This window comes from Sclerotinia sclerotiorum, genomic scaffold (assembly GCF_000146945.2).
Source record: "Sclerotinia sclerotiorum 1980 UF-70 scaffold_13 genomic scaffold, whole genome shotgun sequence".
Taxonomy (NCBI): Eukaryota; Fungi; Ascomycota; class Leotiomycetes; order Helotiales; family Sclerotiniaceae; genus Sclerotinia; species Sclerotinia sclerotiorum.
The window spans coordinates 64950-81324 of record NW_001820823.1 but is presented as its reverse complement, the minus strand read 5'-3'; the positions used below and the strand labels follow the sequence as shown (position 1 = coordinate 81324).

General features: G+C 39.8%; 7 protein-coding genes across 7 annotated transcripts; 3 read left to right on the top strand and 4 right to left on the bottom strand.

Annotated features, from left to right (window-relative positions):
* Positions 1-1005: 1005 nt before the first annotated feature.
* On the top strand, positions 1006-3835 carry SS1G_09167 (hypothetical protein; the record flags this gene model as incomplete). Its single annotated transcript, XM_001589396.1, has 2 exons — positions 1006-3171; positions 3521-3835. The coding sequence occupies 2 exons, from the start codon at positions 1006-1008 to the stop codon at positions 3833-3835; spliced, it is 2481 nt and encodes an 826-aa protein (XP_001589446.1).
* A 636-nt stretch (positions 3836-4471) lies between these two features.
* On the top strand, positions 4472-5273 carry SS1G_09166 (hypothetical protein; the record flags this gene model as incomplete). Its single annotated transcript, XM_001589395.1, has 2 exons — positions 4472-4824; positions 4880-5273. The coding sequence occupies 2 exons, from the start codon at positions 4472-4474 to the stop codon at positions 5271-5273; spliced, it is 747 nt and encodes a 248-aa protein (XP_001589445.1).
* A 498-nt stretch (positions 5274-5771) lies between these two features.
* On the bottom strand, positions 5772-6151 carry SS1G_09165 (predicted protein; the record flags this gene model as incomplete). The annotated part of the gene is made up of 3 exons (XM_001589394.1): positions 5772-5791; positions 5900-6024; positions 6069-6151. 3 exons carry the CDS (start codon positions 6149-6151, stop codon positions 5772-5774), a joined length of 228 nt encoding a protein of 75 aa, XP_001589444.1.
* Positions 6152-6907: 756 nt separating this feature from the next.
* On the bottom strand, positions 6908-7419 carry SS1G_09164 (predicted protein; the record flags this gene model as incomplete). Its single annotated transcript, XM_001589393.1, has 2 exons — positions 6908-7058; positions 7394-7419. The coding sequence occupies 2 exons, from the start codon at positions 7417-7419 to the stop codon at positions 6908-6910; spliced, it is 177 nt and encodes a 58-aa protein (XP_001589443.1).
* Positions 7420-9575: 2156 nt separating this feature from the next.
* Positions 9576-10425, top strand: SS1G_09163 (hypothetical protein; the record flags this gene model as incomplete). The annotated part of the gene is made up of 2 exons (XM_001589392.1): positions 9576-9855; positions 9932-10425. 2 exons carry the CDS (start codon positions 9576-9578, stop codon positions 10423-10425), a joined length of 774 nt encoding a protein of 257 aa, XP_001589442.1.
* A 2266-nt stretch (positions 10426-12691) lies between these two features.
* On the bottom strand, positions 12692-14211 carry SS1G_09162 (hypothetical protein; the record flags this gene model as incomplete). The annotated part of the gene is made up of 2 exons (XM_001589391.1): positions 12692-13705; positions 13873-14211. 2 exons carry the CDS (start codon positions 14209-14211, stop codon positions 12692-12694), a joined length of 1353 nt encoding a protein of 450 aa, XP_001589441.1.
* Positions 14212-15824: 1613 nt separating this feature from the next.
* SS1G_09161 (predicted protein) lies at positions 15825-15989 on the bottom strand (the record flags this gene model as incomplete). Its single annotated transcript, XM_001589390.1, has 1 exon — positions 15825-15989. The coding sequence occupies one exon, from the start codon at positions 15987-15989 to the stop codon at positions 15825-15827; it is 165 nt and encodes a 54-aa protein (XP_001589440.1).
* Between the last annotated feature and the right edge of the window lie 386 nt (positions 15990-16375).

The window sequence follows — 16375 nt, the reverse complement described above, 5'->3', positions numbered from 1 at the left end:
AAGAATAATAGATTCTCGCGGCGGGATAAATTAATGTTGTGGAATTGGACAAATTGGCTACGTGGATTACTGAATGGACTGCATTTTCGAAATACAAATGGCGCGATTTGAGGGAGGAGTATAAAGGTGCATAGCGTGTTTCACTATAGGTTTATGACTATTCATTCTAGAATTGAATATGCTTTATCGATTCGAATTGTATGTTTCTTAGTTTTGTTTGAGGTGATGTGATAACAAAACGTATGAATATTGTGAGCTTTACTGGGTAACGGAATTGTGCGGCAAGAATGTGATGTCCATAAAAAGAAGGATACAGCAAGACAAAAGCAAATTGAAGCAATCAGGAAAGGTAAGAAACATGACGATGTAACTTTACATAGATCAAATGTAACGCTCTCGCAAGCTAATAAAATTTGGGACTAGAGCTGATTCTAAATTTGTATCAACCAAATTGTCAGGCAAGACTCACAGCCACTGGGGTTGTAAGCACCAGCCATAACAATGCTCATTCTAGATTGTGATACTACCTCACTAGAATGTAGTTTGTTGGTAGTGAAAGCATGAAGAAGGGATGAGACGAGAATGGAAGACGAGACGGAGATAGGAAAGGAGGCTTAGTGGTAACCTTAATACGGGATATTTTAGATGCCATGAATGCAGAATCATGATCAGCACGTGAGTGGTTAGTTACGTGTAATATCTTCGAATGGTTTTTCCCACTACTACCATAGCAGCAAATCACAATTGATTGGTTGATTTATTATCCAATGGTGACATGGAGAAAGTTAGGGGCTGAAACAGCTCATTCTTTACGTGGAATCCCCTCAATAAGCAATGCTGATTGATCATTGCCGCCGTCATGTCATAGGTGGGGGATCCGGGGAATAATCATCAAACTGCGACGAGAAATCATCATGAAAGGACTTTCTCTTGTATTAATTCTTTTGAGGTACTCTCCCAAATTGTCCTCCTCTAACGAGTAGATCGACTAAATCGCAAATCAACATGGCTGATGCTCCAACATGGAGCCCATTGCTTTACCAACCTCTGGCTGCAGATGAGGTTCGTGTCCTGTGTCTCGAGCCAAGTTCTCATTCATATCCTGATAACTCTGCTATGATATCATGCCAAATGCGTCCGGTTAGGCTCAAGGAGCTCGGTGTATCCCCCGCTTTTGTCGAGAGTGAAACTGCAGCTGAAAGGGAGTGGAAAGCCCTTCAGCAAACTCCATACGATTATACGACGTTATTCAAACCTAGAAGAGGGCTTTTTGATCGCGCTTTGAAAGGATATATTAAGTCTTTGAAGGAGACTCAAGTCGATTCCCGTGAAACCATTGCGTCTACCGAGAATTTTTCTCATCTCTCGGATAGATATGTCGCACTTTCATATGTCTGGGGAAGTCCAGCGGATAAAAAGACAATTTTAGTCAATGGGATTGAGATGCAGGTCACTCAGAATCTACATACTGCTTTAATTCAACTTCGAGAGTCAAAGTGGGTTAGACGTCGTGTTAACTTATGGATCGATGCACTATGTATCAATCAAGATGATCTAGATGAGCGTGAGCAGCAAGTAAAGCTCATGCGAGACATCTATGCTATGGCATGGCAGGTGGTTGTCTCTCTTGGCTCGGCAACTTCAAATACAACCATGGCATACACAGCTTTACAATGGTTAGCCCATGAGATAGGATCGGATGACAGGTTGAGGCAATTTGCTGTTGATTACGGGACTTTACATCATAATACGGCCAGTTCAGTTGAGGCAGCTCCTTACACTTTACCATGGCATGACAATGCTTTTGAATCGCTTCGGTTATTCTTTGCGTGTCAATACTGGCATCGTCTTTGGATTCTGCAAGAGTTGGCCATGGCTAGAATGGATGCACCTGTTATCTGGGGAGGTCATTATATGTGTCTAGGCGATATATGGAAAGCTTGTGAGATTATAGAGAAGCAAGAAGATACTGTTTTGCAGTACATTACTACTCATACTGCTGATGCTGATCGGTATAAAACCGTAGCTACCATAGATCGCCGACTAGAAGACCGCGAGGGAACTCCTGGGCAACAGTGGAAACATCTTCTTCGTATTAAGAACATGCGTCAGGAAGATCACAGGGGTATAGATACTGCTTTACCAGCCCTCGAATTAGCAAGACAGGCGCAAGCTACTGATGCACGGGATAAGGTTTATGGAATTCTTGCTATTCCTTGCGTGAAAGGACTCACAAACGTATCACCAAATTACCGAATCGAGCTTCCCGAGATATTTACCAATTTCACACGTGAAATGATCTCAAATAACGAACATGGTTTGGATATTCTCAGACTAATTCATTCTACAGTTAATAAGGTTATGCTATCTTCAGCGCCTTCAACTAATCCTCATTGGATGCGGAAAATGATAGGAGATCGTTTCATAGAGGTTGTAAAACCTTGTATACATGATTTACCTTCTTGGGTGGTTTGTTGGTCGTGTACAGCTGCTCCTGTTATATTTCTTCCCGGTATCTACAAAGCAGATCGTGGCTTCACACATCCTACGCCGCCAGTCTTCTCTCCTGATAATCTTATGTCACTACATGCCGTTTTCATCGACTCCATAGCTACCCTCTCAGCATTTAATGCCCACGAGGCCGATGAAACATACCCGGAGAATTGCGCCAATGCATCCTCTATCCGAAATGCATATGGAACTGTCGACGGTGTCAAAGAGGCTTTCTGGAGGACTATTGTAGCTGATACCACGCCTAATGGGGAAAAGCCTCCTCCATCATGGGCCGTTCTCCGCTTACCGCGTCTATGGTCAGTATTTGGCACATCAGAAGGTGGAGGTTCAGGTCTAGATTTCAGTCTTCACGGTTTCGCGGAGCGTAACAAGGAACTCATTATTTGTGGCACACGTTTAGGAGATCTGACGGCTGATGCTAAAACGATAAAAGAAAGGAAGGTTTATAGAAATGAAGAAAGAGGAACAAGTAGTGATGACATGCGAGATTCTTCATCGTGGGCCGCTAACATCCTTGCGTGGAGGAGATTGATTGGAACAAAAAATGGGAGGATTGGTCTTACGGTAGCAGCTTCAAGGATAGGGGATTCAATCGTGGTATTGCCGGGATGTAGTGTTCCTGTTGTTTTGAGAAGGGACGGGACGGGCTGGGAACTTGTAGGTGAGTGCTTTGTTTATGGGTTGATGAATGGAGAAGCTGTAGATTTTGTAGGAGGCGGAAGAGTACCAATTGAAGAGATACAACTTCATTGAGAAATAATTATCAGAGTCGGGTAGAGGTAGGATACATTTGGAGTCATCTAGGTATTTTTCGAGGAAGGGAAATAATGTAAAGGAAGAGGCATTATTCCGAGCACTTATCAGGATCATACCTCTCACAAATGCTATCATTGAATTAATTCTTGAAGAGGCCGGGGCCAAATTCCGTAGTCTTCGATCTGGAAATTATAGTAGAACAACGCCGGTTTTCTTCTTTGCTCTGATTTTATCAGATTGTACTTGTTAGAGGTTAATTAGGGCGAGTAAGAAGAGAAGAGTATCGGAGTACATGTTCTTCGATACAGATATCAGGGTTTTGCCTTGCATATACGATGCTGAGGGTTCTCCAAGAGTATTTGATCAAAGTGCTGGAGACGAGACGAAAAAGACCTCACCGCTTTCGTTTCCCGACATGCAAAATCTTTCTGCCACACACACAACCATAACCAGAAAGCAATGGAGACAATCTTACCATTGTCAATTTGCTGCACAACTAAAAGATTGTTCACGTTGCATTCCATTTGCCAGGATAAACCTATTTATCGCCTTCGGTAATGGATAAGTACAATGTCTATGTTTATTTATGGCCATCAGACTCGGGGTAATATCAGAACATCACACCTACTTTCTCCCGTGAGAAACGAGAAGATGCACCTTTCATGTTGATGGCAAGTACAGTCAGTACCTAGGTAGCAACATGTTCATTTAGCCTTATCAGATCGACCAATAGTTTCCCATGGATGGCGCAAAGCGGCTAAAGGTCTTCAAGTGATGGCCAGACTTGTCAGACTTCCCCTCCATGCGGTAGTGTAGCTCTCGCTTCTACCACATTTGGCAAAATTTTATTATTTAGGAACCATCTTCAACAAATCCTTGCAATGATCTGGTTGTTGATTTGTGTTGTATCTCTGTGGCGCAAGCTTTAAACGGCTGTTACCAATCACATTGCGTATAAAAACAACCCCGCTACAGAATATCTGCAGCATATATTGATTCTTGCGTAACTGCGCCTCAAAAGCCGAAATAATGAAGTTTGCTATTTCGAAAATGGATGTGGAGGAAATCCAGGATGGCATACAAGTACAAGTGAAGCATCTTAATGTAGTTTATCGTTATTCCTTCACTCCTGATTATCAAACATGCAATTTCTTTCTGTCCTTCATTAGCATAAATTGGATATTATTATTTAATCGCAGATATGGGGTACCAAATTAGACCCTTACATATATCAAGTGAGGCGCCAGAAGTCGTCCACGAGGAACAATCCCCATACTTAACTTCACCGGATAAATATTTCGTTCGTTCTTATTCTGGGAGAAGGGCATCAAATCATCTAATATCACCATTAAATAAACCATACGATAATATTCCGCTTCAGGAATTTCCACCTCCAAGAAGAGCATACGATCTTGCACCTTATAGACCTCCGCCAAAGCAAAAGAATAAATTCGGGCTGGTGCCATTTGTTTTGATAGCTGTGGTTTCTTTCTTCATAGGAGGAGGAATTGGTGGTGGTATTGGAGGTGTGATCGGGAAACATAATAGTCCGAGGTAACTTTTTTGTGCCCGGCGAATAATTGGAAAAAGCTGATCACAAGTTTTCCAGCAAAACCTCTAAATCCGAATCTACAGGTACATCTTCAGGATGCACACCGACCGTAACGGAAATCGTGGATTCGGCCGGTTGTCCCAACGTCAACAATACCACTTACACAACATCTGCGCCGAGTGTAGAATTTCGTATAGCTTGTGCTATCGACTTGACTTCTCCGCCGGGAGAAGATATCGAACTAGCCAACGTCACTACCCCAACTCTAGAAAATTGTTTGGAATCATGCGCACGATATAATAATGGACAATGTTTGGCAGCTACTTGGATACAATTTTCTCCCATACATCCGGAGATGAACTCGAAATGTTTCTTTAAAGCGAATTCTGGGGTTCGCATACCTTTGAACTCTACCGGGACAGTAGCGACGAGTGGGTTTCGAATATCTTGATTTGGAGTCTGATGATGAGACTTTTGTTCCCGCATTTTTCTCAGTACGGGGCTTGATACCAAGAAGTATATGGCGTCAATCATGGTCTCTTTTTTGATGTCTAGAATCTTTTTATGGGCATGGCGTTTATAAGACGGGGTACTCATTCTATACAATCTTCAAAACTATATTACAGCGGGGTAATTTGGGAGGGAGGGTATAAAAGTGTACATTCATTCGCTCACGAGATATGATGACATTATGTTGAAGTTTCGCATTTTTTGCGGGCAGTCTAATTGTTAATATGTATATTTTAATGTTGTAGATGAGGTTCCTGGTGTTTTGGGACAACATTCATGATCAAAAGGAAGAAATATCATGCATTGTTAATTATATTATGATGATTCCATCAAGTCAGGACATGTGGTTTATTTTACCTACTTTAATTAATCTGTTTTAGTCTTCTAAGAAAGCTTTCTCGCGTTGTATATTGGTCTAGTTCTTGGGTTGGGTCTATTTTCAAATCTGCGTAGTCTGAACTATTTATTGATTTACCTATATCTCTACTCATGTTTAGAAATCACAACCCATGTGTAAGTTTCTTAAATTTATCAAAGTCAGCTAAGAATGACGGTTTTCCTAATTACCTAGGCCCCATGGTTCTCCAAGCATGAGAACATATCCCTCCCTGTCTTGCTCGAGAGAAGCCAAATGCAAAACCATATCTTCATCCACACATTCAGCTTTTTCATCCTCCTGAATACGATGGTAACTATGATCTCATCACCATTGTTTAAAAACACATGAATGACCTACCACCAAGAACTTAATACATCAGACTTTTCATTCTGAAGTAATTTCTCCTCATCTAATTTGTCCCCCTCTAAGCCTTCAGACATAGCCGATCTGCGGTGATAAACAAAAAAAATTTATCTTCCGAACTTCTGCCGTTCAATACTACGGATTCATTCGTCGTAGGCGTGCTGTCAGATTTGGAGCTCTTTTCGCGATGGTGGGAAATGAGCATTGGTTGGAAACATTAAGTCCATGGATAACCTCCGATGAATCTTTGAAGAACCCAAGGATAGGGGAGTGCGTACTTAGATCTCGTAGAGTGAGTTCGAAAAACTTCCAGTGTTTGGATGGTTCTCGATGTGCATCTAAAAAAAGGAAGACTCCTGGCAGACAGACCTCAGATGACACTTGGGCAATGCAAATACAAATTATTCTAGTCAGATGCAGTCAAATTTTGACCGCACTTTGAGCTTTTGCATTAATGTCTAAGTCTTGATGGTTTCAGTCCAAAGAACCCCAATGACGCTGAATTTGGGTACTTGATAATTAATGTTTTTTAGTGAATCATTCAAGCACATTTATACTGATCGCATGTTCGTTTTTGCTTATTTATTCTATATGCCGTCATTGTTACGGAAATTGAGGTTCTATCTCCCAATTCACTTTGGTCTTTTCCATGATGTGCTCCGCATACTGCTGATAGCATTCAATTGTGCAACAGTTTATAGTACATCATGATTTCTCAAATTAACTAGCAATTTCGTCCTTAACATACCGCGCCCCAAAACAAATCCTAGGCATCTCAATGCTCTCCTTCATTCCCTCTACCTGGGAATCTCTCGGCCCTACTACCTCGAATCTTAGTCCTCGAAGTTTTGTTCAGAGATCTTGCTCGGCCCTAGCAGCAAAAATATCTTTCTACCTGCATGGTCTGCGATATCACTACAGTGGCTAGTTGGCCAACTACATGTCCTATACCTTGGTACTCCGACGAGGTCACTGTCTCTCTGTCTGCAATCTACAGTTGAGTTGGCGATAGCTTGAGGTTATGGGCATATTGATGTCGGGGCATAACCTGTTTCAGGATTGTAGCCATAGTTGGCAAATCTTGTTAGTATTAAAACTTTATCACTACACTTTCATGTAAAAGCCTAGAAGAGGCAAGATTTGCTCTTAATTGTCGAACGTCGCCGCCTTTTATGCTTCGTCGAGATTAGTCTCAAAGCCCATGACCACTACAGGCCTTGAATCTGACGATTTTTTTAATCTAGCATCAATACAATTCTTCGAATTCTCCACAACTCTGCTAGTGCATCTATACTTACTGACCCGTTCAATGATGTAACGTTCCGCAAACTCGTGCTTTAGGCATTTCAGCTCGTTTCAGCCGACGGATCTCTGTCGGAGCTGTTTCCAGGCACTGAAGTTTTGTAAAGTTTTCGATGCTGCACAAATCAATGTGTTGATATATGAACAACTACCTTCGATGTGCGTGAATTTCAACATTTATTTGTGTTTCGTAGATTTAATTTATCAGATAATTTATAGTTTCCATGAAGTTTTTGCTGGGAGGTACCAGCAATATAATTCTATCATGCTTACCTTTCACTGATCATAAACTCCTAATGAATACGGTTTGTCCATTCAAACTGCCCGTCATGAAGTAAAGTAAGCACTTGCCAATTTAGTATGTCGTTCCGAGGTGTTTGTGAGCCTCTCATCAATGCGGCTCATCATTTCTCCAATTCGTGTCGTCCAAGTCAATAAGGTATTGATATTTGATGGCGACGGGAATTTAGATCAGTCTCAGTTGCAAACCCGCCAAGTTTGCCTGGCTGATTGCTGAATTGATATCTCATACGATTATTTTCACAGGTCATAAATCGCAAACCCGATACCAGGGATAACTTTCCTTCTTCTGTTCGTTTACATAGATTAAAGTCTTAGAATGAATTCCACTTCTTGAAACTTGTGACCCATTTGATACCGCTCATCGCCCTACCCATCTCTCTCCGCGCTAGAGCACATCAATGGACTATTGCCTTTTGCAATTGATGCCACAGTTTCAATCTCTTCATTTGTTTATCATCGCGTTCACTTGCCTTATTCTATACTGCCCATGGATTATCTGCTTTCCCAGGTCCGAGTTACATGGCCCTTAACGCTGACTTGATCCTCTTGTTATCTCACTTGAAAAGGGACATTGATCTTGAAAATCCAAAGTCCATTAGTTCCAATCCTGCTTCACCCATTCCTTGCGCTTACTGATATATTTCCGTCATCTACATTTCCATGTTCCTTCTGTTCTTCCAGAACAATCTTACCATGAAATTATCTGAGTTTCACAAAGTCTAATCTCCCTGAAATTCCTCAATACTTCGCATACACTGAATCGTATGGTATTGGATTTGAGGAGATACTTTATATTACAAAAGTAGTTAAATTATTCCCATCATTTCCAACTAAGATTGATTTCATTTTGTATTTTCTTTTTGGATATCATCAAAATTAACACCATTAAACAATTCTTTTCCATTGACCCTACATCAATTACAAAATATTACACTATAGATAATCGAGAATCTTTCCACCCTAATCTATCATACGCAATATACGACAAAAAAATGATCCCGTTTCATCGCATCTAAAATCCTTCATTAACATCTAATCAATACCATGCAATTATCCCTTTTAGTCATACATAAGATCTTATCATACCACACAAAAAAGTATAGGATGCACTCCAACTCGCCAAGAATATTTCACACACACCACATTATGATATGATTGGAGTTCCTGAAGCGCCTCGTTTGGAAACTTGAAACATTCATAACTTTACTAGAAGGAATCACATCATATCATAACTTTAACCTTATCTGTTTCCTAAACTTTAATCTTTTTGGCTTACTTAGTGTAATAATCCTTTGATCCACTCAATGCTAAGGATGCCTAATCTAGTGGTTAAATACCTACTAATATATGATTTGAATGAATGATTTGCGCGCGTTTGGTAACTTGAAGTTGTTGATTTTTATTTTTTTCAAAAACTAAGGTAGGTTACCTATATGTGAATTCAATCAAACAATCAATCAATCAAATCAGCCCACCCCTCCCCCGCATTTCAAAAATTACTAAATTAAGGAGATTTGCATGACCCACAACTATCTAGGTACGTAGTACTTTATTAAATCTCACATAATATACCTATTCATATACCTATTCATATATTAGAGTCACTTCCTTTTAGTTTTATACTAATACCTAAGATTACTTTATCTTTTTGACGATAAAGTCTTTACTCTCTCTCTCTCTCTCTCTCTCTTAGTCGCTCTCTACTTTATCGAATTCAAAACTTTCGCTCCTTTGATACTTTGATACTTCATTCTTACATTCTTTCAATATTCTTCTAGAGTCTGGATACTCTTATTGTACATACATTCATTCATACATCCATACAAACATCCATACATCCATTCCCACAATTCCCTCCTCCTTCTCTCCTCTCCCACCCTCCCCAAATACCCAACCATGGTCCTCCCAACCTCCATCCTCCTCCCCCTCTACCTCTATCCCACGCCAGGAGCCTGGAACTGGGTCACCGAAGCCCTAAAATCCTACCCCACCCTCCCCTTTACCATAATCATCAATCCGAGTTCCGGTCCTGGAGCCCTACATCAATATCCCGAAACCGACTATATCTCCGGCATCACAAATTTAACACAATATGATAATGTCAAGTTATTGGGATATGTGGATACGAAATATATGGCTAAGAGTACGGAGGATGTAGAGTTGGAGGTTGAGACGTGTGAGTTGAGTTTTTTACTTATGATGGATTTCTAAGCAAGTTTGCATACAAGAAATACTGAAAGAGAGACAACTAGATAAATACTGGTCCACAAACCCAACCCACAACATCTCCCTCGACGGAATCTTCTTCGACGACGCCATCAGCACCTGGACACCCCAATCCTCCACCTACATGACCATCATCGCCACAACCGCGCACGCACACAACCTTACCGTAACATTCAACCCGGGTACTCCAGTCTCTGCAGAATTCTTCACCATAGCAGATACCATCATCATGATAGAAACATCTTATTCAGCGTATTCATCTGATAGTAATAGAAAAGGAGGAGAAGGGGATTCGTTGGAGAAAGTTGTGGAGATGGAGCAGGAAGAGAAGAGTTCAGTTATTTTGTATGGGTTTGATGGGTCGGTGGAGAGGCAGGAGGAGGTTGTGGGGCAGATTGTGGGGAAGGGGGTTAGGGAGGTTTTTGTTACGACGGGGGGGTATGAGGGGGTAGGTGGGTTGTGGATGGAGTTTGTGGGGGCGGTTAGTAGGGCTGTGGATGGAGTTTGTGGGGGTGATTAGTTGGGCTGTGAGATGTTAGATGCATGGATGGATAGATGAGTGGTGGGTTTGGAGGTAGAAGGAGGTTGAGGGCTTAGCTGGACTAAGGGGATGGGGTTAAATGATGGTTTTGGGATCCGGAGACGCATAAGCTCTGGGAACTTCTCTTCTCTTCTTGTTTTAGTTTCTTTTTATTTCTTTTTCTACGAGCCTGTGGCCTTCTTTTTATTTAGAAATAGATTGGTATTGCATACCTATGTGTAGTGTAGTTGATCTACATACATATCTTCAGCTCAGAAAGAATATAGCTTTTTTCCTGTAAGTATATAATCTTATATTATTTATCAAATATTGTACTTCAGTCTAAAAAGAGAAACTATAATTTTATCTATATATCTACTACTTAAAGATATCTCTAATGATAAAATAAAAAAGAATATTGATATAATCTCTAATTTATTTAAAATAAAAATATTTAATTGTACTATACTCACTCACTCTTAATATCAGAATATAGTATTCTCTTTTTTAATTATTTAAAAAAATAAATAAAAAAATAAAAAAAAACTAAGAGTGAGATTAAATCACAAAAAAACAAAAAGAAACAAACAGACAAAGAGTCAGAGAGCAAGAATAAAAATTGAAAACGAAATAAAATATATAAAATAAATAAAAAAATTACCCAATAACAGATATTTAAGTATTGATTGATATAATTATCCCACCACCTACTAAATAACTATTCCAAATCCCAGTCCAGATCTCAAAACCATCACTAATCAATCTTTCAAGCACTCAATTACCCACCCAGCGGAACAAACTAAATCATCCAAATCTAGAATTTAGAATCTAGAGCTTTTATACCAGCATCAATACCAATACCAGCACCAACAATTCAGGAACTAACCAACTACACCTAATCCAATAATAAAATAAATAAACTCAAATATAATATCTACATCTACATCTACATCTACATCTACCTCTACCTCTACCTCTACCTCTACCTCTACCTCTACCTCTACCTAAAACTAAATAAAACTATTCTTCCTTCAAGTTCTTCTCTCTCCATTCCTCCCTCCCTCTTCCCACTTCCCACCTCTCTATTCCTCACATCCATCACCATCTTCTTTCTTTCCTTTAACCTCCAACCTCTAATCCCCACCACTACCACTACCAACCTCTACTTCCTACCTTACCACACCACATACATATTAAAAATCCATCATCCATCCACCATTCCAAATCAAATGAAAACCATCAATACAAAAACCAAAACCAAAACCAAAACTAAAATCATTATTTAATACAGTAGGCCGGGTTGGGGGGAGGAATAGTAGAGACATTAATTAGCGATTACCAGAAAAGAAGAAAAGAAGAAAAAATTATCCCATTTTCATATTCATATTCATATTCATATTTCAACCACCACATTACTCACCACCTTAATACTAAGCACGAGTTGGAGTATCTTACCAAAAAAAACAACATTAGAAACTAAGAAGAAAACCAAAAGGAAAAAGAAAAAGAAAGAGTGATCACAACTACATCTGATATCCATCACATTCAAGATATATAATTGATTTGGAGCTAGGTGGTATTTGTATTGACTATTATTGAACTATGGAGGAATTACATGAGAAGTCATGAGTACATCATTCCATCATAAATACAACGTAAGAGATTAAGCTCTTGTATACTTCATACCATCACACCTTGCAAAGCTTCATGGTACAAGGCCACTCTCCCGATCATACACCCAGCGACTTGAGGTTTTGACAAAATCGTCACCAGTGAAATCATGACAAAACCTAATAATTCAAGGGCTCATGACTATTTGGTTAAGATCTTTGCAATCATTAAGGGTCCAGACATGAAGGCTTCCAATCCCCTCTTGAAGACTATCCTTCAGATGTCCACCCTACAAAATACCCCACATCCAAGGACTTGAAAGTTTTGGATGAGAATGAGAGTATCTTTCTAGTTCAAGATCAAAACCTGCTTGTAAGAATCTAAAATTATCAGATCAAGGGCTCTCCATCGATGAAGACAACAGATGAAAAGAATTGAGGAAGTAAAATGTCCTCAAGTATCTTCTATCCATTTCTCCAATAAAAGCTGATGTGGTAAGTTGAGGACAATGAATATTAAAGCTTGTAACAACATACTTTTTCCCACCAAGTAATGAAGTTTGAACTAATAACAAGCTTTGAGTCCGGCTTCGGTTCTGGCTTCTCGATATTTCCTATAGCACCTCAAAATCTCCCTTAGCTCCTAACATCATTATTCAAACACCACCAGTCTTTAACTCGGAATACTTTTCAAAGGTTTTCTTTTGAAGAGCACGTTGCTCATTGATAACCTTCCATAATTCCGAATTTTCTTTTCGTAACTTTTCTTCCTCGCTAGAGGATGAAGATGATGAAGATGATGTGGTTGTAACTTGAGGTTCAGAAAGATTTAATAATGCCTTCTCAATCATACCCTGGGGAAATCCTTGATATTCCAAAGCTTGATCAAAGATTGAAGATCCCTTATTACCAATCAATTGAGCTGTAAATGTATAATTACCCTCTGCCAATTTAGGCTTAACCACATTTATTGATTTGATTTTTGACGTCTTTGGAAAAGGAGATTGCATAACAAGGTTTGTTACAGGAGCATTCAAATCGGAAAGTTCTACCAAGAAAGCACGTCTACCCGTATCCCAGTGTGAGATCTTTCCAGAAGAATGTCCCGAAAATAAACTTGTTCCATCATAACTCAGCCCTAAACAATGTACAGTGCCAATATCCGATGGCGGGGACCAAATAGATGAAGTAACCTGAACTGGGGTATTCTGTAGTCGAGTATCAAATAATGGATTGATTGATGAATTTGGTTGAATGAGTTCAATCATTTGTAATGAACCGTCCTCGAAGCCCGTATAGACGGCTCTATCGCATGGGTCCAGTGCCATGCATAATGGTGTAGATGAGAGTAAGAATGTTCTTAGAAGATCACCCGTGTGATAATTCCAAACAATAATTGAATTATCCTTACTTGCTGAGATGCAAATATTTGAAGTACTGGAACCATGACCCATGATGACGGAAGTGATTGCGGCTCGATGATTTGACAAGGATCGAATTGGTTCATGTGGTTCACTCGTATTTGAATGTAATGATAAAAGTTGTGAGATGGACCAAACGTGGAGATTTGAATCTTCGGAACCCGTCACCATATGAGTTGAAGTGGCCGCGATACAAGAGATTGGTTGTAAATGTGCAGCTGATGTTGAAACTTGTCTACCGGTAAAGATCTAGACCGGGAAAGAGTTAGCAGTGCATCAAGTCCATAAAGGCCATCAACTCCATAAACGCCATGAATTCGCCATCATGTCGCCATAAAGTCGCCTTCAAGTCGCCATACGACGGCACAACACGACCGTAAGCTGCAGATATTGCGAAAGGATCCCCAAGAACGTACCTCCCATAGTATGACCCGACCCTCGCTTGTACCCAATACTACCAAACCATCGCCGACCAAAGTTAAGGAGTGTAACCTTTCGGGAAATGAAATTAAAGCTTCTTGATTTCCATTTTGCCTGGAATAAACATGAATAACCGCCTTATCAGCTTGTGCCGCGAAAATATGAGATGAATTTGCCGCCAGGGAATTGACTGAGGTAGAAGATTTCTTGAAATGTGATTCGATTTTTGGGGAAGGATGTAGAGTGTGAAGGTAAATGCCGATATCTTTTGAAATGGCAGTATTCGCCGTTCTAGGCTGAGCACGAATTGAAGAGATGAATTGTTCGGAAAGCATTTTTTGAGTATTGATTGATTGAGGGGTATTGACCGAGTATTGATTGATTGAGGGGTATTGACTGAGTAGTGACTAAATAGAGTATTGACTGAATAACTGAGTAACTGAATATCAGACTGAGTATTGATTGATGACTGAGGTTGACTAATTGATCTAGAATTGATATGATATTCTTTTTTTCTTTTTTTTCGCCTTTCCTTTTGATTTTATCGGTGACACCGGTAATTGTGGGGATATTGAAATGTTACCCCTCGTCGGTTCGTATCGTACGGTACGTACTGACTGACTGTACTTGTTTTAAGGGTAACCTTATACCAGATAGATAGATGCCTATTCAGATATATTGATTTGACCTGTCGGATTCTTCTTTTTCCTTCTTTTCCTTCTTCTTCTCTCTTCGTCCGAATAGTCCGATAAAGTTTCGTGGAATAGATGTAAGCAAAATGTGTATTTCTCGTGTTTGTGTTGCTTTGCTTGTAAATCGCTCAATTGAATTGACAAGGGATAAGAGAGAGAGAGGGAGGGATTGAACGGTTTGATCGACGTTTGTTTGTGTGGTGGTTATAGTTTGTGTTTGGTGTTTGGTGTTTGGTGTTTTGGATTTGGGACGAAAGATGTGTAAATGTAGATGTATAATAGATGTGAATAAATGTGTGATAATTGTGTAAATATGTAAATGTGTAAATATCTACCTAGGTAGGTATATAAAGTAAACATACATAAAAAATGTTTGATTTGAATACCATCTAAAACCAATCCCAACCAATCAAACCCTCATAAAATCCAGCAAGGCTATGAAAAAGGAAAAGGAAAAAAGAGGCTGAAGGGTTACAGACAGAATTACAGTACCTACCTAGACCTGACCTGACCAACCTCGAAATAGAAATAGAAAACCAAATTGATGCCCAGATTACTGTTCGTACCAAGAACAAGGGGAAGACTTACCTTTTTCCTTTTGATGTTGTCGTTCGTATCAAGGACCAGGGGAAGATTTCTTATTTTTCTTAATTTTTCTTGTCCTTTTTATTCTGCAAATGTCGTCGGGTTTAATTGAAATGCGAATTCCCTATTCCCTCTTGCCATGCCAAATACAAATTCAATTGCCAAGATACTTGTTGAATCCTGATGATGCTTAAATTGATTATACATATCTAGGCATTGAAGATTATGAATCAATTGTATGTAAGATTCGGAGACGGAGTTAGGAAGAGTTGACGGGTGAAGGGAAAGGAGAGAGAAAGAAAATGCGAGAGAGAGGTTGATGAAGAAATACAGTAGATACAGTAACTCAATAGAAAACAAACACAAAAACAAACAGATGAAAATCCATCTCACTTCTCGGCCATGATATGAAGAATAAAGATATTCATCGTCGCTATTCTCGCTATTTTCATCATCTTTATCATTTTCGCGTATCGTGACTTGATCTGGAGTATCAATCTTAATGAACCATTACCATTATTACTAGGTAGGTACATAGGTATTGACTGAATCAACAATCTCAATGAACCATCATCACTCGGTATTGGTGTATCGTGTATCTGTTAACTCGGTACCTATTAACCCAGTGCTGTTGACCCGATACCTTTAAACCAGTACATTAACCCAGTATCTTAACCCAGTATCTTAACCCAGTATCTTAACCCAGTGACCACAATCTCAACCAAATCATCACCATGACCACGAGACTCAACTACCATTAAACGGTAGCTAGTAGTTACCAAGCCTACCAAGCTACAGCCAACATGAACACAGACATCCATCAAACATCCAGCCATCCTCCCTCCCTCCCTCCCTCCCTCCCTCCCTCCAAACCCCCAACCCAAGCCATACTACCTACCTACCTACCTAGCACATCCACCAAATCCCCAGCAAAAGATCATCCATCACATGAAACCTATAACCCATTCCCAAAGCATATCTCCAATATAACTCTGTCTACTCTGTAATACCATACCATACCATAAACCCCATTAAGCATTAGGTATTTCCGAATAACTGGATAAGACATTCAATACTACCCTATATACTCCATAGTACGTACTGACTGATGTGTATGTATTACTTAGCATTTACCTAGCCACCTCCACCCTAGGTAGCTAGGTACGTACAGTACCTAGCTGCATAGCTACCTAGCTACAAACTAAGTATCCATTCGTAAGCT